This window comes from Colletotrichum chrysophilum, assembly GCF_026319265.1.
Source record: "Colletotrichum chrysophilum strain AFK26 chromosome Unknown scaffold_91, whole genome shotgun sequence".
Lineage (NCBI taxonomy): Eukaryota > Fungi > Ascomycota > Sordariomycetes > Glomerellales > Glomerellaceae > Colletotrichum > Colletotrichum chrysophilum.
In genome coordinates this window covers 45522-68840 of record NW_026517378.1, presented here as the reverse complement: position 1 = coordinate 68840, position 23319 = coordinate 45522, and the positions used below count along the sequence as shown (strand labels likewise).

The window sequence follows — 23319 nt, the reverse complement described above, 5'->3', positions numbered from 1 at the left end:
TTCACTTCGCATCAATGGCTTTGACGCCACCTATGTTTCGGTTGGCGGGCTTCTGCCAACTCCAGTAAAGATTCCAAGCAAGAAGCTAAACGATGCTGTTGGCGTCACAGCAAGATATCGAATAATCCGAGAAATCTGCATTTCCGAAGTTATGTGTGGGGCGTGATGTCACGCTCGCGTAATATCTTTCGTCTTTGGCGTACCCTACCACACTTACACAATCATCCACTCTAGAGGACCGAGAGCATCCAGTCAGGACCATCAGTAGGACCTGATGCGAGAGGAATGGGAGGAAAGACGCAAAGGGGTGCAAAATAAAAGCTAGTCGGGGACGAAAGATTGTGGCGACTTCGATCAACTCCAAGCTTGGGCAATCATGGCAAACCTTCCGCGCCGTAAGCTGAAAGAAGAGCTGATAATCACGCACCACAAACGCCCGTAGGTGTCATTGGCTGGAAAGAATTCAGATCCATGGGCACTTAGAATCCATGCTGTCATGTCCGTACGTTCTGCGTTGACCAGAGGCCGCCCGCGGAGCTGGTTTCGTCGAAGTCAAGCCATCTGGAAAGCGGGATGAGGCGCCGTGCTTGAACGGCTTTCGGGTAGTCGGTCGGATACGGATATCGGATGTCTCCAAAGACAAGAGATGCAGAGTTTTACTAGACTATGGTCAGAAGAAGCAGTCTCATCGCCAGGAGGGAGTTACACGTTTGGAAAAGGTTAAGGCTCTTGCCGCGGTCAGATACCTTATGTCTCGATGACAGGTCATCCAAAATGTCGGGCATAGCGAACGCGAGCTTAATGGCACGACAGTTGAGATGTATCTCCGCGGCTGTGCGATGTTGCGTCTCCGCGGGAACATCGGCATGTTTTCGTCGAAGAAGTGATGGATTTCGTCTAGGTTTCTTTTGTGAACCGTGTTTTGGCCTTTGACGAGAAACGTTGAATATTCGATGAAGGAAAAGTGTTGCTGGTTGAGGTCTGAGCAGAAATCAACGCACAGAGGAGTTGGTCAACTAGCTGCATAGAGAGAAACTCGAGATATTCGGCAGCCTCTTCCGCGGCGGTGGCCTTTTTCTCGAACGATAATTATCCGGGGACACTAACGATTCATTCTAGCGTGAAATTCGCGGATTCTGATCCGGTGGACTGAAACCATTCACGCCTGCATCTGGCGAATCGGAACTCATCATGACTCTCAGCTAGCACTGAGCACTTGCAGCCTCTGTGCATACGGCACAAATTCCATAGAAGATTTGTCGGCTCGGGATGTGCGTTCCGTTGTTCCTAGAATTGCGAAATGACGTCAAATTGGGGTGTCCGGCAGTAGCAATGTCGCTAATGTCATTGGTGTATCACAACATCAGATGAGACCAGGCACCATCTCCTCTGCTATCAGATCTCGCGTCCGTGTGACCCCTTTCCGCTTTCGCTCTCCTGGCCTTTTGTTTCGCGGTCAAATTTTTCGACCTTTGTTCATGCCAAGAGATGGTCCCATGAACACAGCCTCGCATTGAGGAGGCGAGTCATTTCGTGGACCATCATCTGATGGTGGATGGGCACATCCAACACGAACCGTAACATCATCATCGCATGGTATTGGCATCGCGATGCATTGATTGACCCAGCCTTCAGTCCGATTACCAACAATTCTATCATCCATTGTGAAATGCAGCCTGTCATGTTGTTTTCTTCATGCGGTGCGCGAAAGACAGTCTTGGCAGACGAAATCACAGCGTCAAATTTCGAGTGATGGCAAACATGTTCTTGGAAGAGTCATTGAGATCCGAACTTGTAGTCTAGGCCTGCGGAAAGGGGCTAGAATTTAGAGAGTCGAAAGCGATTCATCATTGACTATGATGTGATTATCAAAAGCTGAATGAGGCTCTTTACTCGGCTGCATGTGGATGGACTCCGCCACCCCCGCGATCTATCACGAAGAGGGGATATATTGCGCTCCCCAGTCTAGCCCCTCCATTTCAAGACCTTCGACCTCACCGAGGCTCATGCTGCGCCTTCAGTACCCTACTTCCCGGGTTGCCCCATCCGGCGATTCCCCACGCGATATCCACAGCGGCAAATCTCTCGGGCACTAAGATCTTGGACAGAAACAAGTGCGCGGGAGCCGCGCTCCACAGGATCTTGAAAAGCTGATTATCAAGCAGTTCAGTGTCCAACATCTAGCCCACATCGCCAAGAAAACGGGATGTGGGCTCATTGGTGTTTTGTCTGGAGGGCTGTCACAATGTGACAAGTTTACTTGGCATATCTTGAATGTGCAGCATTGTGCGGGGATTCTCCAACCTGCTCCCCTGCAGGTTTCTTGGAGAAAGCGTCGCAGAATCGCCAGACATATTGAAGCAAGTGCCGCCAGTACGCGGTCTTGACGACGCAGCGGGCCTCAACGTCAGCGCCGCGTCGTGCTTGTTTGGGTGATCTGTATTCTCTCGACAGAAACAGAATCAAGTAGATAGGTCGTTGGTCGAAGCTTTCAACAGGCCAGCAATGCAACGCTAGAGTCGCCGCCATTCTAGTGTCGAAAATCCCCGAGGCTTGGCGCTGTCTGTCAAGAGAAGACCCTGTCCGAGCACATGCGTTTGCGTAGGGCTATCCTTGCCGCTTTTCCGGTTCACCTTGCAGCATCGACCTGCTGGGCAAGATTTCGCGAGTTGTTTCCGTGGGGTCTCAAGTTCTGACAACGTGCGAGACGTTGAGAATCCCTGGCAGCCTCGTGGTAATGTTCCACTCGAGCCGAGTTTAGCAACTTCTCGGCAGCGGGGAAGCGGGTAGACTTTCTACTGGCTGATATGCGTCTCCAAGATGCGAGGCGGCAGTATGGCATTCTGGCCTTTGGTTGTTCTCCAACCCTGGCGTGCTGTATCATTCGTCCGACCTGCGGTGTCTCGGGCCTCATCGGTGTTCTGCCTGTGTCGCAGCTGAACCTTTCGACGAGCTTTCACCCAATATTCTCGCTGCTTTGGTCGGACAACCTCGAGAGGCCCTCCCACTCGCAGGAAACTGCCAACCTCTTGGTGATGTCTCAGAAGCAAGCTGGCGGTGTGCTCTCCAAACATCAAGAACTTGGTTCGGATTGTTTTGGAAAAGGGGCTCGACCTGTATAGCTTAACTGCGCCTCAATAGCCAAGATGTAGCCAAGATGAATTATGGAGATCATCTCGAGGAACGAAGCTATGCCGCGCGCGGGAAGCGGATGGCCACTTCGATATCCATGTGCATCCCGTCTTGGCCCCTGAAGAGATCTCGGCGCTAATGCAAGGGCCCAGAGCCGCAAGACCATCAAAGGCCATGGACACCATGGACACCATTTGGCGAGGCTTCAAAATCCGTAGCAACTTGCGATGACTGGATCAACTTCCTATTGGCAGAATCAAGTAAGGCGGGCAGGCGGAGCATACAGAGTCCCGAAGCCGGGAAGTCCCCTCTTTGAGGCCGAAACGCGGAGACGTTTCGCGGCCGGCCAAAGCGCCACTTCCCGCCCAATTCCCCAGCAACCCTCATCTTTACGAGCAAGGTCATGGCCACACTTAGCGAAGGCGAGGTCAACACCGAAACAAATTTCAAGATTCGCGAGATCTATGCCATTGATCGTATTCTGGGGTTCTATAGAGAAACCGAGGCGAGGCGTGCAGAGGGTAATTCCAGAAAGCGGGATGTAACAACAACACATCGTGCCAAGTATTATTAAGAGATCAATGCTACCGATTACTGTCGTTGCTTTCATGTGCGAAATATGGGTCTGCCAATCACACCGGTTCAGTATCAGGTTACATCAGCTTCGTAGATCCAGATGTCCTGGCGCGTAGCTATGGTGGGGGCTTCGAACGCGATGGCAAGATTGAGCAGCAATGATGTCGAGTGGTGCTGGGCCTCCACTCTGCTTTGTCGGCCGAGAGGGTGGCCTGAGACGGGACGGGCGGCGACCTGCGACTTGCTGTCGGTCTGCTTTCCCGATGGAGCTGTTATCGTCCCATGGTTGCTTCGAACTTTGGCCACTCCGCGCAGGTTATAGGGTTTACCCGGCAAGAGGTGAGCTGTCCACAAATCCTCCAAACTCTGTGGTCGGGGAAAGCGGACTGTATTCGTGGCAAGCGGCGAAGAAGCTCGAGAAATCGCAATTACATTGCGCACTCATGTAATCACCATCGTGATCGAAGCCAAGGTTGCTTAAGCAAAGCTAAGTAGAAGTCAAGAACAAGTCTAGTCGTTCTCGTGAATAGCAATCTGACGTGCATTGGAGCTTGATACCGCCCAGGCTGATCGAGATGGTGATATTGGCTGAGTTTTGGCCAACTGGCGCGGACAGGCGCTGTTCGCGCACCTAGACCTCTCGGCATAACTCAGAGGGTCAACAATCGGATGGTGTCAATGTACCCCGCGGAGCAAAATGCTATGGATAATAGTGGGCGGTACATCCGGCCCGGCCCCGTCAACTCGCCTCCACTGCATGGAATGGATCAGTTGAATCATGCGGACCTCCCGGGAGAGATGAAAGAAATGACAGGGAAAGACTTGTGAATAAGCGGGCGGCGCTTCGCTCAACTGTCGTCGCGAGGCGCGAGATGCGGAAAATATTACGGGGAAGGAAGTCCCCAGTTGAGCGAAACAAGATGAGATGTTGTGGCATATTATCGTCGAGGATATGAAAGAAGGGGATGGGTTGTCTGGCTAGAAAATGATCGGCGCATCAAACAACAGACATTCGACGACGGCAACCGGGATTTGGGATGGTGTTGTCTGTCCTTCTGACCCTCTCGACAGACATCCAACAACTTCGGGGCGTGTTGTTTGCTTCATGAGCAAGGAAACGGCCTGAATTGAAACGACGTGTAGTACAGCTGGCGGACAGAGCGTCTTTGGTGTGCCGTGTGGCCGACGGCATCCGACGGGAGGTGTTTAAGCTCCCAAAAGTGTACAACCTGGGGCCCGAGAGTTTTCCCACACCCACGGCGTCCGTGAACGCAGCCGCATCAGACACCCAGCCCAACCCAGTCTACACACCCAACTCCTGCTTTCTCGTTTGGATCTGCTCAGACGCAAATGCTTCAACCCATAAAAGAGAACGGCCGCCTCGCCCATATTTGCGTTTGACTTGTTTCTGGGACGTCGTTGAAGCGCAGGCGAACGCCAAGACAAAAGAAAGAAGTAAGCTGGTCTTGACAATTCCTTCTTTTGGACTGCCTCAACAACACAACCAAACATCATGACACTCGCATATTTACGACAACACAACTTCAAGGTGACCCGTCACATCACCTCCAACCTACTATGGGTCACCTTGGTGTTCGGAATGAGCGTCTTCACTTTCGGGTACGAAGGCTCAACGCTCAACACAATTCAGGCCATGACGCGTGAGTACTGACAGACCAGGAGAGGCTGGATGTTGCTGATGAGACTGGTGCAGCGTTCGAGAAGAGGTTTGGTGATTACCTCCCGGAAAAGAAGGCATTTGGATTCACGTCAAACAAGCTAGCGTACATGAACTCATTTCCATTGATCGTCTACGCGGTTGGCGTCATCGTTGGTGCTCAGATCGGCGAGCGCTGGGGCCGAAGGCTGGTATTCATTCTCACCAACATTGTTTGCATGGCGGGTACGATCATCGTTTACACGGCGAAGACATACGACCAACTGCTTGCGGGCCGAATGATCGTCAATTTCCACGTCGGTATGGAGGCCTTCCTCATCCCCATGTTCCAAGCCGAGATCGCGCCTGCGGCTGTTAGAGGGTCATTAACCGCTATCTATGGCGTTAATGGCGTCTTCGCAGCCTTCATCGCATCCATCGTCACGAACTTCACCAGTCACATCAAGAACGACCTGTGCTGGAAGATTCCCGTCGGTATCGGTTTCACGTTTCCCGCCTTCTCTTTGTTCTTCTGGATCTTGATTCCCGAGTCGCCAAGATGGCTTCTTCGTAAGGGAGAGTATCAGAAGGCGGTAGAGAACCTCGACTACCTGTTTGGCGCCATGCCAGGGTATGATGCCGAGAAGGAGGCTAGGCTTCTGCAGGAGGCTCTGAACACCAGTGAGACCCAGGGCAAGTGGAAGGATTTGGTAAAGGGCACGAACTTGGTAAGTCTGGCATGCGTCTTGGCCTGTGGCCAATGACTAACGCAATTTTAGCGCCGCACTGTCAACGGACTGACTGCCGCTGCATTGGCGTCGCTCTCTGGTGCATCATTCTCCAACCTCTACGGAACCATTTTCCTGAAGAGCTTGAAGATTGTCGACCCCTTCATGATGACCATGGTTAAGAGAGCCTTGCTTCTTGCCACCGCCATCACGTTCATGTTCATCATCGATCGTGTTGGCCGCCGTCGTCTATTCCTCCAGATGGGTTTCATTCAGACAGCTGTTCTCATGGTCATGGGTGGCTTGGGAACGATAGCTCATCCAACTCTCGACATCAACAAGGGCATTGTAGCGCTCACCGTTATGTTTCCTATTTTCCACTTCGTCTCATTTGGTGGCCCGTAAGTCAGCCCGCTCCGCCATTGGCGGCAGCGTTTACATGAAGCTGTTCCTAGCTAACACATCAAACCAGACTGCAATTAACGAAGACGGAGATTCCACACATCACGCTCCGAGACAAGTCCGTCATGCTCTTCTGGCTGACGGCAAACCTTTGCAACTTCATCGCATCATTTACTCTGCCATACCTCCTTCAGGAGCCGGCAAACCTTGGCTCTCGTGTTGGTCTCATCTACGGATCAATATCGGCCATGGGTCTGGTATGGGGATTCTTCTGCATGCCAGAGATGGCTAAGAAGTCTTTGGAGGAGATTGATGAAATGTTTGCTGCTGGTGTTCCAGCATGGAAGTCAAGACGTGAGTCAATCGCACATCTCAACATTATTCCTGAAAGCACACTGACACAAATTTCAGACTGGAGAGGAGAGCAAGCTGCAAAGATTACCGACATCGAGAACCACGGTGTCTCAAGTGATACCGAAAGTGAGAGGAGTGTTGAGAAACCGGACCTGGAGCCCATTGTGGAGGAAAAGCCTGTGAAGGCATGAGTTGTGTAGGAATAGGTGGTTTTTTTTTTTCCGCATGATGATCATGAGGCCCTGAATAGGTATGACAAATAATAGTAATACTTGAACGGTAATGTAACCACAAACAAGCTTCATTTGAACATGCGCCTCGTCGTTCCAACGCGATCCACTCCAGCCACAGTTTGTCAAGCCTCCTCCGCGACTGCTCGGATGGCATTGTTCCGGGCACGGCGCCGACGGGATGGTAAAGCAGTAAGCTTCACTTTCGCTGCTGTAATCGGCCTATGTTCACCTCCGTTCGATGCATCCCATGAATCTCGGGACGTCATTAAAGTGCAGACTACGGTGGCAGATCTCCAGTCCTGCTGGGGTAATCCTCACCCCGGAGAGGTCTCCGTCCAGTAAGAATCCGCCCCATTTCCGAGAGACCCCCCGTTGACTCGTGGAATCTAAGCGTAATTCTCTATTAACAGCGTTGATTGGCGATCGACGCCAGGGGCGGCACTTCCCACGAGACTGTTCTGCGGAACCTCTTCCCTCAAAGCTGCATCCTCGAGTCTTTCTTTGAACTCTGTAGTCCACGTAGTACTAGACGCAGGCAGAATTCCCTCTTTGCTGCTTCCAGCTGCGCTTTCCGCTACACTTCCCCTCCCCTGAAAACGAGGCTAAAATTAAGGGAGAGAATCGTTCCGTTTTCACGAAACAGCGTCTAATCATGATTTTGTTTCTAGCCCACGGATCAGACGGAAGGTGGTGTGCTCAGACGAAACAATCCTATGAAATGTTTTGCCGAGCGAAGCCGGCTGCGCTGGCTGTTCATCTCCTATGCGCGCGCGGACTTCGGCCAGTCGCTATCCTCAAATGCTAAGGTTTAGCTGCAGCGGCTCCCGCGATACTGCTCTGGGGCTGCATATTCCACGCATCGAGAGCGCGGTAGCCCACGTTACCTTTCGGCACGCACCGAGCTCTTTAGAAACAAGATCAGGAAGTAAACGGGGTGCAGCGGCAATGTCCAGCGGTGTTGCTTGTCATGTTGCCCCAGACAGAAGTCGATTGCCAGAATACACTAACCAAATGAGATGCTGAGTAGGAAAAACAGGCTTTAGAACCGTCAGGTCCATAAATCAAGCTCCGCTGAATAGATCGGCCAAAGGTGCCTTACACGCGGACCACTCCGTTGTTAGGCACTTGAAGCCCGGGCTTTTCATACCTTCACCAAGGTCAAATACCGCATGTCTGCCACCCTTAGACATCTTAGGGTGCAATCAGGTTTAACGTTGCGAACAAACTTCTCTGTGCTCTCCCTTCTTCGACAACATTCAATTCAAGTCCCTCCTTCACTGTGAGTGCGGCGCCGACATGATGGGCGTGTCTCTCCAATCATTGGCCATCCTCGGTCTCGCTGGCTTGGCTGCGGCGGTGGCTGTTCCGAAGACTAGGAACTATGCCGTCGACAGATCATACAGCGAGATGTCTGACCTTGGCACCAACTACAAAGTCTTTGAGCATGCGGCGACGAACTCCAGGACGAGGTTCGTCACCGATTCGAAAATTTGCGAGACCACCCCGAATGTGAAGCAGTACTCTGGATACTTCGACGTTGGTTCGTCATATCTCGGACCGCTCGGGTCCCATCCACATGACTCGGGACTAACAAACTTCAAGGCACTGACCAGAACATGTTCTTTTGGTTTTTCGAGGCTCGCGACAAACCAAAGGAGGCTCCTGTTGCTCTCTGGCTGAACGGCGGACCTGGTTGCAGCTCCATGCTTGGCCTCTTCCAAGAGAATGGACCATGCACTTTCAATGGAGGCGGTGACGAGCCCAAGTTGAACCCGAACTCGTGGAACAACTACGCGAACATGGTGAGTTTCTCTGCGGCAGCCGCCCGTGCCGTCGCTGTCTCGCCACGGCCCCATAACTCTAATACAACCGCGCTCGTTCCCTCTTGGCATATTGTTCAATGCTGACAATGTCGCCCCGTCCCAGCTCTACGTAGACCAGCCAATCGGTGCTGGTTTCAGCTACGGCACAAATGATGTTGACTCGACTGTCAAAGCGGCGCCGAAGGTCTGGTCCTTGATGCAGTCATTCTACACCCAGTTTCCGGAGTACAAGAACCGGGATTTCGGATTATTCACGGAGTCGTACGGCGGACACTACGGACCGGAGTTCATTGATCATTTCCAGGCCCAAAATGCCAAGATCGACAAGGGTGAAATCAAGGGTGAGAAGATCAAGGTGGTCGCATTGGGAATCAACAACGGTTGGATCGATGCTCGTTAGTACTTGAAGTTCACGTGGATGGTCATCGCACTAACCAAATGCCAGGCAACCAATACCGCGACTACTTGGACTATGCCATCAACAACACATACAATAAGCTAATTGACCAAGCCAAGTATGATGAGCTCGCCAAGGCTTACGACAAGGACTGCGCTCCCGCTATGGAGAAGTGCATGGGCAAGGAGGGAAACACTGAGGCCTGCGTCGCCGCCGAAAATGCCTGCTTCAACGCCATTGAAGCTCCGATTGAGGCCATCAAGCAGTTCAATGTCTACGATGTCCGCGCCAAGGATGACAAGTTCCCGCCTAACACCTATATGAAGTACCTCAACAAACCTGAGGTGATGAAGGCTATCGGCGCCAAGTCACAGTACCAAGAGTGCCCCCAAGCCCCGTACGACAAGTTTACCGCTAGCGGAGATGGTCAACGCTCTTTTCTTGAGACACTGGGCAACATCGCCAAGACTGATACGCAAGTCCTTGTCTGGGCAGGTGACGCTGGTAAGTATTTGTGCGGCCCTGAAAGAACTTCACCACAAGCTGATTCGCTCAAGATTGGATCTGCAATTATATTGGCAATTACCGAGCCGTGACACGCATTGGAGGGCCGGAGTTTGAGAAGGCTGAGATGAAGGATTTCACGCTAGACGGAAAGAAGAAGGGAGAGTATAAGAGCGTGAAGAATCTGAGTTGGCTGAGAGTATTTGAGGCTGGCCATGGGTTGATGTCTTATCAACCAGAGGTTGCTCTGTCTGCTTTCAAGCAAACGATGATGAAGAAAGCAATTTCCTCCCCATGAGCCGACCCACCCAGCATGGGTTACTAGTTGTACCCCACAGTAGTTCAGTCCCAAGATACTCTTAAGTGTAATAATCAAATAAGGAATACTGTGTCGAAAGTTTGGACTGTCTTGCGTGATTGAATCACCGAGCCTATCGAGGAGTCAGGTACGCAATACCGGAAATATTTACGAACCCCTCCCTGAGAAAACCCGTCCCTGGCCTCACGCTCACTTTCTCTGCCTATCTCAGTGACCACGCTAGCCCACTACTTCAAGCCAATTTGCCCACAACATCAAAAAGAATCTTTTTAGTAACCATGAAGCCTCCGGCTACCGAAACTCGACACCCTTCAAGTTGTATACCCCCAAGATCTTGATCCAGCTAAAGGAGTCGTCAACACTAACGACTGCGTCGCCGTCTCCGTGGAGTCGCGGTGGGTCCTTGCACACTTTCGGCCAATCGTTTTCACCTTTACTAGAGGGATGAACGGTATTTGGCCCTCGATAACCCGACACGAGTCGCAACCATAGCAAGGCTGGTCCCTCTAGTGTCAGTACATCTATTAGTATGATTCCAGACGCCAGGAGTGTCCGAAGATTTGGTTTGACGTCGATCGAGAACCCGTCAATCTCAGAACACCTTGAGAAGGCTTTCTTGAAAGGACCACCTGTAAGAAGTATTCCGTCTATCTCTGATGAAAGAAGAAAGGCAAGAATATCTTGTGGGTCCAAACCTGTGACATCGGACAATTCCTGGACAGTTCGACAGCTTACTCGCCCAAGTAAGAAGTCTCGCCAAGTCCATTCAGAAACTCTCAAGCTTTTGGCCAATAAGATCGACAATCCACCCACAAGCCATGAAAAGTTTGTCAGGTTGAATGGATCAACACCAGGTATCCTCTCACCGACGACAAACGCACAAGTCATCCCTCCAGCAACCAAGACGATCGTCAGAACAGCGACAAAAATGACGTAGTTGAGACAGGGCACGACAATAGCTTTCTCCTGAATGGTCCAATTCCTAGCGATCTCAAGGATCTTCTCTCGGGACTTGGTGCGTTTGCGAAGTTGAAACTTCGTCCGAGACAAAAGACCGACACTCCGGGCGGTTTCGTCCCTTTCAACCGCTTCTCGTTCAAGAAGACAGTCCCTTTCACCCAAGAGAAACGAGGTCAGGAGCGATGATGAACCGCCAAATTGGAGCTTGTCGGAGTTTCTTGGCCTCAGACCTCTCCATGATATGAAGATCTCCGGTGTGGAGTCAGTAGAGACACCTTCCGCTTTTGAGTTAGACCCGGAGACGACGTGGGAGTCTAACTTCAAAGCGACGAAGCCCTGAATTTGGATCTGGTGGGGAGTTGGAACCCCAAAAGCAGACAGAGAACTGATTAGTTTGAGGGTATTCCGATTACCCTCCCCACACAAGGGATCCGCCAAAGATAATGGGATCATGAGAATCATGTAGTCGATCATACTGTAGATCCTGGCAGGCGGCTTTGTCTTGTCAACACGCTTTCCCGTAAACTTGTTCTCCAAATCGAGGTGTAGTTCAATGTGCAACTCCGGGAGGTTGTTCATACCGTTCTCTAGATCGAAATTATGTGTTCTAGAAGTGATCATATCGCTGAGCTTCCAAACAGTTCCAAGAGCAACTGATGAAAAGGACAAGGCAACTGTATCAGAAGATCCTGAAATGCGGCCATGGTTATTCTGGTAGAGTAACGTTTTGGTAGGTTTCAATCCCGCGTCAAAGACAAGAGCGCAAGAATCGATGAATCTGTCGCCTTCCCACCAAGACTTTGGATCACCGAGATTCAAAAGGACACCATTAATGCATTCGGCCAGCCATTGAGAAACAGCAGTGTGTTCTTGGACATGCCGATCAATGATTGGACTGTCGTCCCTCAAGGTCGTTTGGCCCTCAAACGATCGGTGGCGAGGGTTATCAGCCCAACGCCCGGCACTTCCAACGCTGATGCTGATAAATTCATCAAAATTGCCGTGAATAATCTTCATCTTCGTTGCCAATTTTGCGAGACACCCAAGAACGACGAGAAGCCAGTAATCGCTTTCGGAGACGGTAATGGCTATCTGAGCCATGGTGGCGGTGATTTGATCCACAAGATAGTGAAATGTGTGACTCCAATCTCGCTCTAAATTGGGGTCACGACCGCCGGAGTCGTCAATCATGGCCCTCCTGTCAGTTTTAGCCGTTCGAAGCTTTTCTTCGTTCTGGGTGTTGCTTCCGGGTATATTTTCAGTCGCTTCAAGCTTGTCTTTGTCCTGAGCACTAATCTCGGACGTGTCTTCAGTCGCTTCAAGCTTGTGCTCCAGTGGGGCGCCAGCTTTAGCTTTTCGTACTCTGGTCTGCCTTGGTCTCGTTGCTATGCCTTCAACGACACCAATGCGTTCTTTTGTTCGTCTTCTGTCTGGTCCATAAACAATTGGGGCGGTGTTGGGATGCATGCCAGGAACGCGTGGCTGGGCATCTCTGTGGCGAAAGCGACGAAGTGTACGGTAACAATCCAGGGCGAACTCTGCCGCTGAGGATGACAGTGGATAATCTTGTGTCTCCACAGCATCGTCCACTATGCATACAAACAAAGCATATTGTACTTTGCGCGCCAAGCTTTCAATATCCTCAAACATTTTGCCTTCGACTTTGCCTTGGAGAAAGGTATCGCCTGGGTCGATCCTAGGTTTGAGACCCTCCTCGGCACTCAGATTGAGCTGCCGCAGGCGTTGTATTTCCAGGTCCCAAAGTTTCTGGCAACGGAGATTATCTATTCCATAGCGGCTCAGTCTTCCCAGAAAAGGCATGCTGGCAAGGCTTCCATCAGATGGCTGAGGCCCTGAGGGCTCCAGATAGCAGAAGCGCCGGATACGGTCGAGTGCAGGTACTTGATGCAGCGGGGTGGATGAATTCATAGGGCTGCAATCATTTCCCCGGTAGCCTTTGCGTGTCGAAGATTTCATGTTTTGGTGGCGATACCGGCGTCCATGATACGTTCCTCGAGGCACTCGTAGCTGGAGAATCCAGCGTTATTAAGGATCCTAGAGGAGGCGACAATTATCGGTCGTCAAGGGGACCCTCAATTTCCTTCCACATATGGCTTCTAAAGATGCCATAGCACCTCTATCACTGTTTATGAGACACGTCCGACAGTTGCAGCTTGGCTGCATGACGCGAGAGGTTCGAACCAATAAGGCCAGCCTCTCCAGTTCCGTGCATTTGTTTTCTGCAAGACATGTCAGATTCGTACTCTATTCGGCCCGACAATTTACAAATCAAGTTGTCACACCGCTATAGGTAGCACCAATCTGTGTCGCTTTGGCTGTGGCTCTATGTTCGACTGCTGCTGCGCTGCGAGTATTGGGCTTTTGATACAGTTGAGGGGAGCCCTCCTGATATCACTCTTCATGCAGTCCGTTTACACCACTTCTTCACACTCAGCTGCAAAATATGGCGTCCTCAAATCATTTACAGGACTTTCAACGCATATTGCTGGGAGGCTTTGAGGAGTTGGAAGAAAACCCGAAGCCGGAACAAGCGGATAATGGCGAAGATCGCGCCGAGGTTACACCATCAGCAAATGACTCCGCTTTACAGACAACAACAATTGACAGAAGCAGCAGCGTAACTCCGGCGTCCCGTCTATCAATTTCATCGGCGGCCAGTAGTGGATCTGAAAATCACATCCCCTCGGAGTTACCCATCAGCATAAAAAGCGAGGAACTGCGGAGCTTGGTTGGAAACCTGGCTGCGAGAATGAATGTTCGAATTCGGTGGAAACCACTCGATGAATCGTCTGAAGAGAGCAGGCGGATCATGTTAGATCCCGAGATCATTCGAATCTTGCGATGCGCTATCCAGGCCGAGGTATCTGCGAGTGATATCTCAAAGGAGTTAAGGCAAATCGTGGAGAAGGCTTCGGGTACTCTTATGCCTTGGGGAGCCTCTGGGCTTCCAAAGACGGCAACATTTCCAGAAAGTCGGAAGGCTCAACGAAAGAGTATCCTCAAAGAAGGTATGGAGTTCAGGCAGCTTCAAGACAATTTTCTTCCTGGAGAGCTGGTGTATGTGGAACGCTGTGAATTGACTGACAATGGATAGCGTGCCGGGGTGGTGTGGGAGGATAAGTTGTTCGTATCTCAGAGAATCGGATGACACTCAGTTTCTGGCCATCAAAGCTCTGGAATGGACATGGGACACCGACATTTGGAATTTCCGCCTGGTCAGTAGGACTTTAGAGATCGAAGAATACGCTGGGAAAGTGTCCGTACAAGGGCTGGGCGTTATTTCGATGGCACTGATGGAGCCGTCCGCTAAAGAGGACGTTCAAAAAAGGCTCATCGCCCGGGGAAAGTCTCACTTCGGCTTATTTGGATCTGTTCCAAGTTCGTGGGAGTACCACGGGCCTGCAACAGACAAGGAGCGGTATGACACACGGCTTTTACGGCCAACGAACCCTGACTCCACTAACAGCGCAAAGCTGCTTTTCACATGGAGTCCTGTTGTAAGAAGTGTTTTCTTGTACAAATGTGAATAAACATTAGCTAACGAAATTTCAAGATCAAATGTCGAGCTATCGTCGAAAGTGTCATTTTTCAGATAAGTGAAGGCGATGAAACAACTCTCCACGTGATGGATACTTCCGAACCCATACATGAGGAGACTTACATGATAATGTGCCCATACATATGGGTTCGCATAGCTACGCCGCTAAGCCCTTACATAACGCGAGTACATCTGAATCACCTGAGACCGATCGTATGGAAAGACATTCCGCTCGACAATAGAGACGATCAAGTTTGCGTCCAGATTTTGTCAATCCTACAAACTTCTCAGCCGCCCAAGACCCTCCAGGGTCATTTTAAGCTTGGGGTACGCTCACCAGGAGCAGTCTTAGTGATAGTTCAAGGCGACATGCTGAGGACTACCTTGATCACGAGAGGCAAGTAGATTAGCATGCAGTGAATCCACTCCAGTTTCCGCTGTTCTTCTGACATCAATAACAGCAGCTGCAGAACGCGATAAGAAAGTTCTACTCGAAATGGACCTTTTGGACTTTTCCGATGGAAAGACAGATGAGGTGCCTGCTGTTGAGGCGCGATTGCGTTCAGCAACACGTGTTGAGGGACTTGTTCTCTTGCAAAACTTCGCACCGTTAGTGGCAAAGCGCTCGTATGATAAACAGGAGCGATGCGATGAGATTACGAGTAAGGGTAAACGAATCTCTGAGGCTTCTTGACTAACTGGCGTTCGTAGAGTTCATCGAAGTGCTGGAAGCCTACCCTGGGCCAATCATTCTCTGTCTCGAGAAGTCTGACGCCGTTGACTGGAAATTGAGGAAGCTAGGACCTGTGTATATCGACCTTGACGATGCTAGTCAAGAGTAGGAGTTACTTGACCCCGAAAAGCTTCTTAAGACACAAGATGGTACCTGTTTCTACTTTGCTTATGTTTATTTTCCTTTAAATTGAATTGAATTGTCTCAGATCCAGGCGCGATTTGCTTCTCGAAAACTCTCCTTTCTTCATCTATACAAATGGACGAATCAGTTTCTCCAATTATAATACTGCCAAGCACAACGACGCAATGCTGGACCTCTTTTTTTTATTTTCTTCTTCTTTTTCTTGTCTTTTTTGGATACAAGAATGCTGTAGTTTGGCGAGACCTTCCAGACGGAAAAGCAACGCAACTCATCTCGCGCTCGGCTCACTCCACGACCCCCGCTCAGCCGGGAGCAAATCGCGCCATGTTGAGACGGCAGCTGATCTGACCACCGCCTCCAACAAACCCCGAGGAGGCGTGCTTGGCGGGAAAATTACCGACCACGTACCGACGTCGCCAAGTCGCCTACGCCTGCGGGGTAATCAAAATGGCGGGAAAAGCAGCGCCCTCTGGACGGGTTTCTTCCGTTTTATCCGTCGTCGCCATTCAGAAGGGAGTCCTCCGCCAAGATACGCTTGTCGTTAGCCAAAGTCTTGTCGTAGATGTCCAAGAATTCCAAGAGCGCGATCTGGGAGGGCTAGTGAGTGGTTAGCCTCAGCTTGGGTGTGAGGTTCAGAGCTTATCTCGACGACGTGTGCTGCTGGGGATATGCTGCGCGGAAAAGGTGTTGATGGAATGTGAGACATGCGCATTGCCAGTATGGATGGAATGCATGGCATTTGAAATAGTGCGACTCTCCGATGGAGAAGGTGAAGTATGAGAAGTTCGCTTCTTGAACCGACGACCCTCTCTTTTGCATGGGCAACCGCGCAATCTCCTAAAACCGACCCATCGGCTGACAGGCCGCGGAACGATACCCACAAACCCTTCATCCTGGCCGTTCCATCTCTAACCATCTCTTGCCACGCGCCCAATCGTTCGACGCGCCATCTGCAATACGACGCTGAACTCGCGCGACGGACATGACGGATACGACCACGGATAAGCTTGGCAAGGGAGGGCGTCCCTTTTCCGTCCGCTAATTGAGATCCTCTCTCTACCGGTCCCAGCCTCCCTCGCGTTGCTTGCTGAGACGAACCCGTTTTCCCCGCACCCCGCAAACTGCCAAGTCCGGGGGTGGATTGGATCCATCTGGGGTTTTAGTGGGCGACCGCGCGAGATGGGCGGTGGTTTGGAGCTTCTCCGCGGTTTTGGGGCCGGTGGGGACGAACGGGTTCTCCGCAGTTTTGGACTTCGGGCTTTTGGTTATAAGGTGGTCCTGGCCAGCATATAATTTGGGCAGAATTCTTGTTCTGGTCTGTGTGCGAAGTTGAACACCGAGGCAAGCTTGTTTCGACGTGACGCGACTGGCGAGTCAGTTTCTTCCAACTTCAGTGCTTTGAGGTATCGTCATCTTTCTGTGTGCGCCGCGAAGACTTTGCCAATATGGCTATGAACACTCTGAGGAGCTCGCTTGAGAAGAGCGAGGTCGAGGCTGTTCATCACAGACCGTCTGGCGAGACACATCTTGAGAAGGTCCCTGAGGCTATTGAGATCGGACCCTACCGTGTTTTCGGGTTGAGCACTGAGGATGCGGACTTTTACAACAACTATCCCGAGGAGTCGCGGAAGAAGGTCTTCCACAAGGTAGGATGAGTCGATGTCTGATTACCTTGTCCGAATACTTACTTGATACAGGTCGACAAACGACTGATTCCCATGTTGGCGTTGTTGTATCTTATCTGCCACATTGACCGCGCCAACATCGGAAATGCCAAGATCGAGGGCATGGTCGAAGACTTGGGCATGTCGGGCGTGCAGTACAACACCGTTCTATCCATCTGTGAGTATCCCGATGGGGTCCCGTCTCAACTTAGCTGACCATGGCGCCACAGTCTTCATCCCCTACGTCCTCTTCGAAGTCCCCAGCAACATCATCCTCAAGAAAGTCAAGCGCCCCTCCACATACCTCGGCACCCTCACTCTCTGCTGGGGTATCGTCATGACATGCACTGGTCTCGTTCGTAACTTCGCCGGCTTGATGGTTACCCGCATTCTCCTTGGAATCTTCGAGTAAGAACACTCACAACCCCGTCGCCTGAGAGTTCATCTGCTAACCAATCCTTCACAGGGCCGGTTTCTTTCCTGGCGCCATCTACCTCTGCTCATACTGGTAAGCCGCACTCCTCCCCATCACCAACCCCACCCGCTCACACCAGCCCAGGTACATGCCCAGCGACCTCTCCGTTCGCATCTCCTACTTCTACTGCGCCTCCGCCCTCTCAGGCGCCTTCTCGGGCCTCCTCGCCGCCGCTATCGCCGAGATGGACGGCGTCGGCGGCATGGAGGGCTGGCGCTGGATCTTCATCCTCGAAGGGCTCGCCACCGTCTGCCTCGGCGTTGCCTGCTTCTTCCTCCTCATCGACACGCCCACCCTCTCCACGCGCTGGCTCGACCCCGAGGAGATCCGCTACCTCGAGCTCTCCATCTTCATCAAGCAGGGCGGCGGCTCGCGCGACGAGGACTCCGACCGCAAGGTCAACTGGCACGACCTCAAGATGAACCTGACCAACTGGCGCATTTACGTGCAGGCGTACTTCCTGCTCTGTCAGAGCGCGCTGTCGTACGGCATCAAGTTCACGCTGCCGACTATTACCAAGGCGATGGGCTTCGCGAACACGCAGGCGCAGCTGTTGAGCGCACCGCCGTATGTGGCGGCGGCCATCTCTGCCGTGAGCTTCGCCAAGGTCTCTGACCGGTTCTTCTGGCGCATGCCGTTCCTTGCTATCCCGCTGGCGATCGTGGCGGTGGGGTACTCTATTATTCTGTCGCTGAACGGTGCGTTGGAAGAGAAGAGGGGTGTCGCGTACTTTTCCGTCGTATTGGCTGTGATCGGTATCTACCCCATCCAAGCTGCCGCCGCGTCCTGGAACGCGAACAACATCGCCCCGGCGTCTCGACGAGCAATTGGCATTGCGCTGATGAACTGCGTCGGAAACGTCGGCGGCATCGTCGGAAGCTTCATGTATCTCGAGCGCGAGAAGCCCAAGTACCACACCGGCTTCGGGCTGAGTTTGGCGTTTGGCGGCAGTGGACTGATCGTTGCTCTGCTTCTCGAGTGGAGCTACAAGATTGCCAACGCGAAGAAGGCCAGGATTGCGGATGAGGCGAAGGAGAAGTACACTGAGGCAGAGCTGTTCAAGATGGGAGATAGGTCGCCGCTGTTTAAGTATGTGCTGTGAGAAACAGAAGCGGAATTTGCTGTGAGTGTTAGAAGGAAGATTGTGATTATTGCTTTTGTAGCTCTGCTTTTGACACCCATGTCTGCTCGTATACCCAATACCATTACGCTTTCCTGGTAAACACCTGGCTTCGCTCAAAGTTACAAGCCCTGAACATCCAGCGACTCTCAAAATATTCTTAATAGTTGTATATCATTTATCTCGCGTCGACACCAAAACAGCAGCCAAAGTCCCAGCACACCCCATCAAGATTAACGCAACAACAACCGCAGCGATACAGTCAAACTTCCGCCGGCGGTTGCGCGCCTCGACAGCCAGTTCCTGTCTGAAACTCCGAGCATAAAAGCTCCTCTGACTGTCCATCGTTCTTGGGCGTTCCTTATCGAATTCGTAAACGGGCAGCGCATTCTCACGCTCGCGTCTGCAAATTTGGGCGAAGTATGTGTTGTCTGGCGGCGTCGGGGTATGAAATGATGGAGGTGCGGTGCTGATTGCGTGGGAATAAGGCGGGGGATTGGGCGGGAGCGACACCCGTCTGGTGCGCTCGATTTCGCGCACGAATTGTGGTTTTGGGGGCAGCATTGCTTCGTTTACGACGGGGGGCTCAGGGTGAACAGGGAGAGTCTCGGTTGGTTCGGTAACTAGAGGAGGTTCAGGATGAGCTGGAAGAGTCTCGCTTGTGTCGTTTACGACCGGAGGTTCTGGGTGAGCAGGGAGTGTTGCGCTTGTGTTTGTCATGATGAAAGAATATTCTGTATTCAAGGAGATTGGATGCTTTTTTCTGATGATTATGAGAATTCAGCATGAAGAATTGAGGCTGGGGTGGTTGGCTTTATTGTACGACCCGTTGTCGAGGCTCGCGGCTGGTGTAGGACGGATTCGGGATGTTGCAGCGTTGGAAATGTGGATGCTGTGGTGATGGGACGAAAACGGTCGTACAGCGACGGCTGCGAGCGTTACGCCCCAACCCCCTGTTGTGGACGAGTTGAAAACTGAATAGAGGTGGTCTGATGAGATCATGCGTCCAATAGACCATTTTCTAACGAAAGCCGGCGACTATGCAGGCATACCGGACGGTCGGAACGGCGAGCGGCCGGTCGCACGGAGATGTGGGGCCGTAGCCACCGACGCAAGCCGCATTCTTCACCCACGGTCTCGAAGACGTTACTGAGTAAATTTGGTTTCATGGCATTCCAACGCCTATTTTTAGCTTGCAGATAAAGGAAATGCGTCGTAGACAATGCGGCAAACGAATAAACACGCGCCTAAACGCCGTCCCCGACCTATGTGTACATGCATCAAGTTATGCCGTCTCATGCATCGATCTCATCTTCATCCAAGAATCCCAGTCCGCTGTCATACTTTCTCCTCTTCCTCCCGGAAACTCTCCTTACGAACTCCCCGGAAAGCAGCCCCTTCTTCACAACAGTCCCGCCCGCAAGCGGTGACTTCGACACACCCGCCGCCGGCTTCATCACCTTCTTCGGCGTCCGGCCTGCCGCCCTCGGCGGTGTGCTAGTCGGCGTGGTCGACTCCTCAACCTCATCCGCCAAGAACTCCCTGCTCATACTCACAACTCTCTCCAGCTCCGCCTTCATCTGGTCAATAACCTTCTTTGCACCAACCCGCTCCTCCGCCATCTTCCCCTCCAGCCCCTTCTTCTCGATCCTCAGATTCTTAATGCTCTCATGCGCAGCCCTCAAACTCTCATTGACCCTCTCGACTTCCTCCCTCAATTCTGCGACCCGTGCATCGCGCACCGCGAGAGCCTGGCCACTGCGCCTGTTGAGGGACGCCACCTCCTTCGCCTTGCTCTCCTCACTCTCGTCAAGCCTCCTCCGGAACGCCTTCGTCTTCGCTACGGCGTCGGCGAGCTTCGTCTCCAACTGCGCAATCACATCCTCTTTGCTGCGCAATACCCGCCGCCCAACCTCGATCTGCGCGTCCTTCGTCGCCATCGCGTCGCGGTTCTCCCCCTCCATCTTACCAATCACGGCTTCCAGCTCCATCACGTCGCGGATGTACCCGTTCACCGCGCCCTTGAGCCGGTCCACGCTGACGCGCAGCTCCGCCGCCGCGGCGTCCTTCTGCGCCAGCTGCGTCTTGGCGCGCGCGAGGTCGTCGTTGAGGCTGTCCATCGCGGCGACGCGCGCGCCGAGCTGTTGCCGCAGGGAGAGCTCGAGCTGGTGGTACTCGTCGATGGCGGCCTCGTCCTCCTTCCCGCGCTTGGCGAGGTCGCGGAGGCGGGTGAGGAGGAGGTCGAGGACCTCGGCGCCGTGGGAGGAGAGGGGGAGGGTGATTTCGCCCGGGGTGAGGTATTCTAGCTCGAGGCGGGCGGTGCGGAGGGAGGCGGCGAGGGAAGTGATGATTTCGGAGGCGTCGGAGCCCGGAAAGCCGAGGTCGCTTAGGGAGCTGTTGAGGTCGAGGAGGGCGGCGGTGCGGTCTGAGACTGTGCGGAGGAGGTGGGTGACTTGCTCTTCGATTGTTTGTAGGGGTTCGGAGTCGCCGGTGGCGGAGGGGGTGAAGGCTGATAGCTGGTCTGAGAGGCGGGTGGTGAGGGAGGTGTATGATTCGAGGGTGTTTGTGAGTTTTGACATCTCAACGCGAAGGGAGGCGAGTTCCTCTTGGAGGGAGTCCTTCTCTGTGTCGCGGAAGGAGGTTTGCACGCCGGCATTGCAATGTGACGTGGGCGCGATGGATCCTCTGTGAGAAGACGGTGTCATCAGGCCCTCGGCGACCGGACTCGTGAGTGGCGGCGTGAGGAACGAAGACTTCACCCTCGTGGGCGTACTACACATAAACTCCGCCATTGTCGCGTCCCCAAAAGCAGTCTCATCAGCTAGCATCCTCTCGCCCGCAACGGACTCCGCCTCAATGGTGTCCGTCTCCATGTAATCATCCACATAAGGACCCCTCGCCGCGAGCGTCCAGTCATAGCAGCTCTGCCCTCTCATTCCAGAGCGATTCGAGAGCTGCTCCTTCAGTGTTTCGACTTCCCGCTCAAGTCCCCAAATGCGCTCCATGTCAATCACGATAGTCGCGTTCTGCAGCTCGTAGATCTCAGCGTCCTTCTCCTTGAGTTGCGCCCTCAAGCCGTCGATCTCCTCCTTGGTCTCCTGCGCGCGCCGGCGTTTCTCGGCGGTGATGGTGTTCATCTCCTCGCTGAGGCCGTTGCGCCGGATGCGGCGCTGGACGCGGCCGTCGAGGACCTGGCGGAGGGGGAGGAAGTGGACCTCGCCGCTGTGCGGTAGGTCGGATGAAGGTGTGGCGCCGCTGCCGGAGGGTGTGCGGGACACGGGGGCCGAGTGCCGGCGCGAGGTGCTTGGGGTTCCCTTGGTGAGGGTTGTGCGACGGATCATGGGGGTGAGGCCGGTGGAAGACAGGCGGGATGTTGTTCGCGGTGTTGAGACTGGTCCAGGGTCTGAGAAGCGCACTTTTCTCTTGGATGCTCTGTGTGGTGTTGATACTGGCGATGAGACCGAAGCCGAGGCAGCGGAGGGAGCTCCGGCTGCGCTTCGACGCGTGCGCCGCAGCGCAAGTGGAAGCTCTTCGCTGGACATCGTGAACACCTTTTCCAACTCAAACGAATGCAATCGACCAGACAAATTTCACAAATGACAGGACGTGGTATGCAAGAGAGATGCAGGTCAGGCCGTCCAACACCGGGTTTCACGACCTATTAAACGGGCCTGGTGTTCTCTCTCCCTTGTCGCTTGTAATGTTGATCGAGCCGTGGTGCTGAGAGTTGTTATCGCTACCATTGTTTACTCATTTCCTATCGCGGCCTAGCGTGCCCCGCCAGACCGCAAATCGGCCCCGCCCGCCGCCGCGACCAGCACCCGCGGCAGCCAATCGTTTTCGCTACTGCGGCGCGCCGCCAAACAATCTCGACGCCGTTTGCGAAATGCGGCTGTTTGGATCGCGACTTTGCGGTTGTGAGGCGCGTTGGACACGGTAGGAACGCCGTTAGGGTTGAGAGTCGCGAATTGGTGGTTTTGACGCGATTATTGGCCCAGCTGGACCTTTGCCACTGGGTTTGAGATGGATTTCTCATGGCAACGGGTTAGGTTGCTTTGTGTTAAAGCCAGAGCTTGGGAGCAGCACAGATTGACCGAAATTCACCACAACGATTCTTTGCGCCTTGCAACTGCGGATGTCTTGACCTCTGAAGTGAATGCGCATCTGAAAGCCAGACGCGATTGTTGTTTTCTCGATTCTCTCTCCCAAATTCCCTGTCGACGCTAAGGCAGCCCGTCATTGGATGACACCCTGCATCGGCCCGCACCACACCTCAACCCCCCTTTGGATCCGCTTCGCTTCAACCCTCTCTCCACCACACACATCTCCAGGACCCTACCGCAGAGAATCAAATTCCCTTTTTTCACACCGGCCTTCAACAGCAAATGGTTTCGTGGTGTAGTTGGTTATCACGTCAGTCTAACACACTGAAGGTCTCCGGTTCAAGTCCGGGCGAAATCATGGTTAGGGCGAATGGTTTAGTGGTATAATACTCGCTTAGCATGTGAGTGGTCCAGGGTTCGATTCCCTGTTCGTCCA

The 23319-nt window shown here is 52.9% G+C and overlaps 4 protein-coding genes and 2 non-coding genes across 6 annotated transcripts; 5 read left to right on the top strand and 1 right to left on the bottom strand.

Moving 5' to 3' along the window:
* Positions 1-5221: 5221 nt before the first annotated feature.
* COL26b_009442 (uncharacterized protein) lies at positions 5222-7040 on the top strand (the record flags this gene model as incomplete). Its single annotated transcript, XM_053182170.1, has 5 exons — positions 5222-5369; positions 5423-6093; positions 6145-6494; positions 6566-6849; positions 6907-7040. The coding sequence occupies 5 exons, from the start codon at positions 5222-5224 to the stop codon at positions 7038-7040; spliced, it is 1587 nt and encodes a 528-aa protein (XP_053033860.1).
* A 1341-nt stretch (positions 7041-8381) lies between these two features.
* On the top strand, positions 8382-10104 carry COL26b_009441 (uncharacterized protein; the record flags this gene model as incomplete). Its single annotated transcript, XM_053182169.1, has 5 exons — positions 8382-8622; positions 8685-8884; positions 9009-9300; positions 9351-9806; positions 9860-10104. 5 exons carry the CDS (start codon positions 8382-8384, stop codon positions 10102-10104), a joined length of 1434 nt encoding a protein of 477 aa, XP_053033859.1.
* A 6862-nt stretch (positions 10105-16966) lies between these two features.
* On the top strand, positions 16967-18762 carry COL26b_009440 (uncharacterized protein; the record flags this gene model as incomplete). The annotated part of the gene is made up of 4 exons (XM_053182168.1): positions 16967-17167; positions 17219-17363; positions 17416-17593; positions 17745-18762. The coding sequence occupies 4 exons, from the start codon at positions 16967-16969 to the stop codon at positions 18760-18762; spliced, it is 1542 nt and encodes a 513-aa protein (XP_053033858.1).
* A 1313-nt stretch (positions 18763-20075) lies between these two features.
* COL26b_009439 (uncharacterized protein) lies at positions 20076-22121 on the bottom strand (the record flags this gene model as incomplete). Its single annotated transcript, XM_053182167.1, has 1 exon — positions 20076-22121. The coding sequence occupies one exon, from the start codon at positions 22119-22121 to the stop codon at positions 20076-20078; it is 2046 nt and encodes a 681-aa protein (XP_053033857.1).
* Positions 22122-23167: 1046 nt separating this feature from the next.
* Positions 23168-23241, top strand: COL26b_009438. Its single transcript has one exon. It is a non-coding gene; the product is annotated as a tRNA-Val (tRNA).
* A 6-nt stretch (positions 23242-23247) lies between these two features.
* On the top strand, positions 23248-23319 carry COL26b_009437. Its single transcript has one exon. It is a non-coding gene; the product is annotated as a tRNA-Ala (tRNA).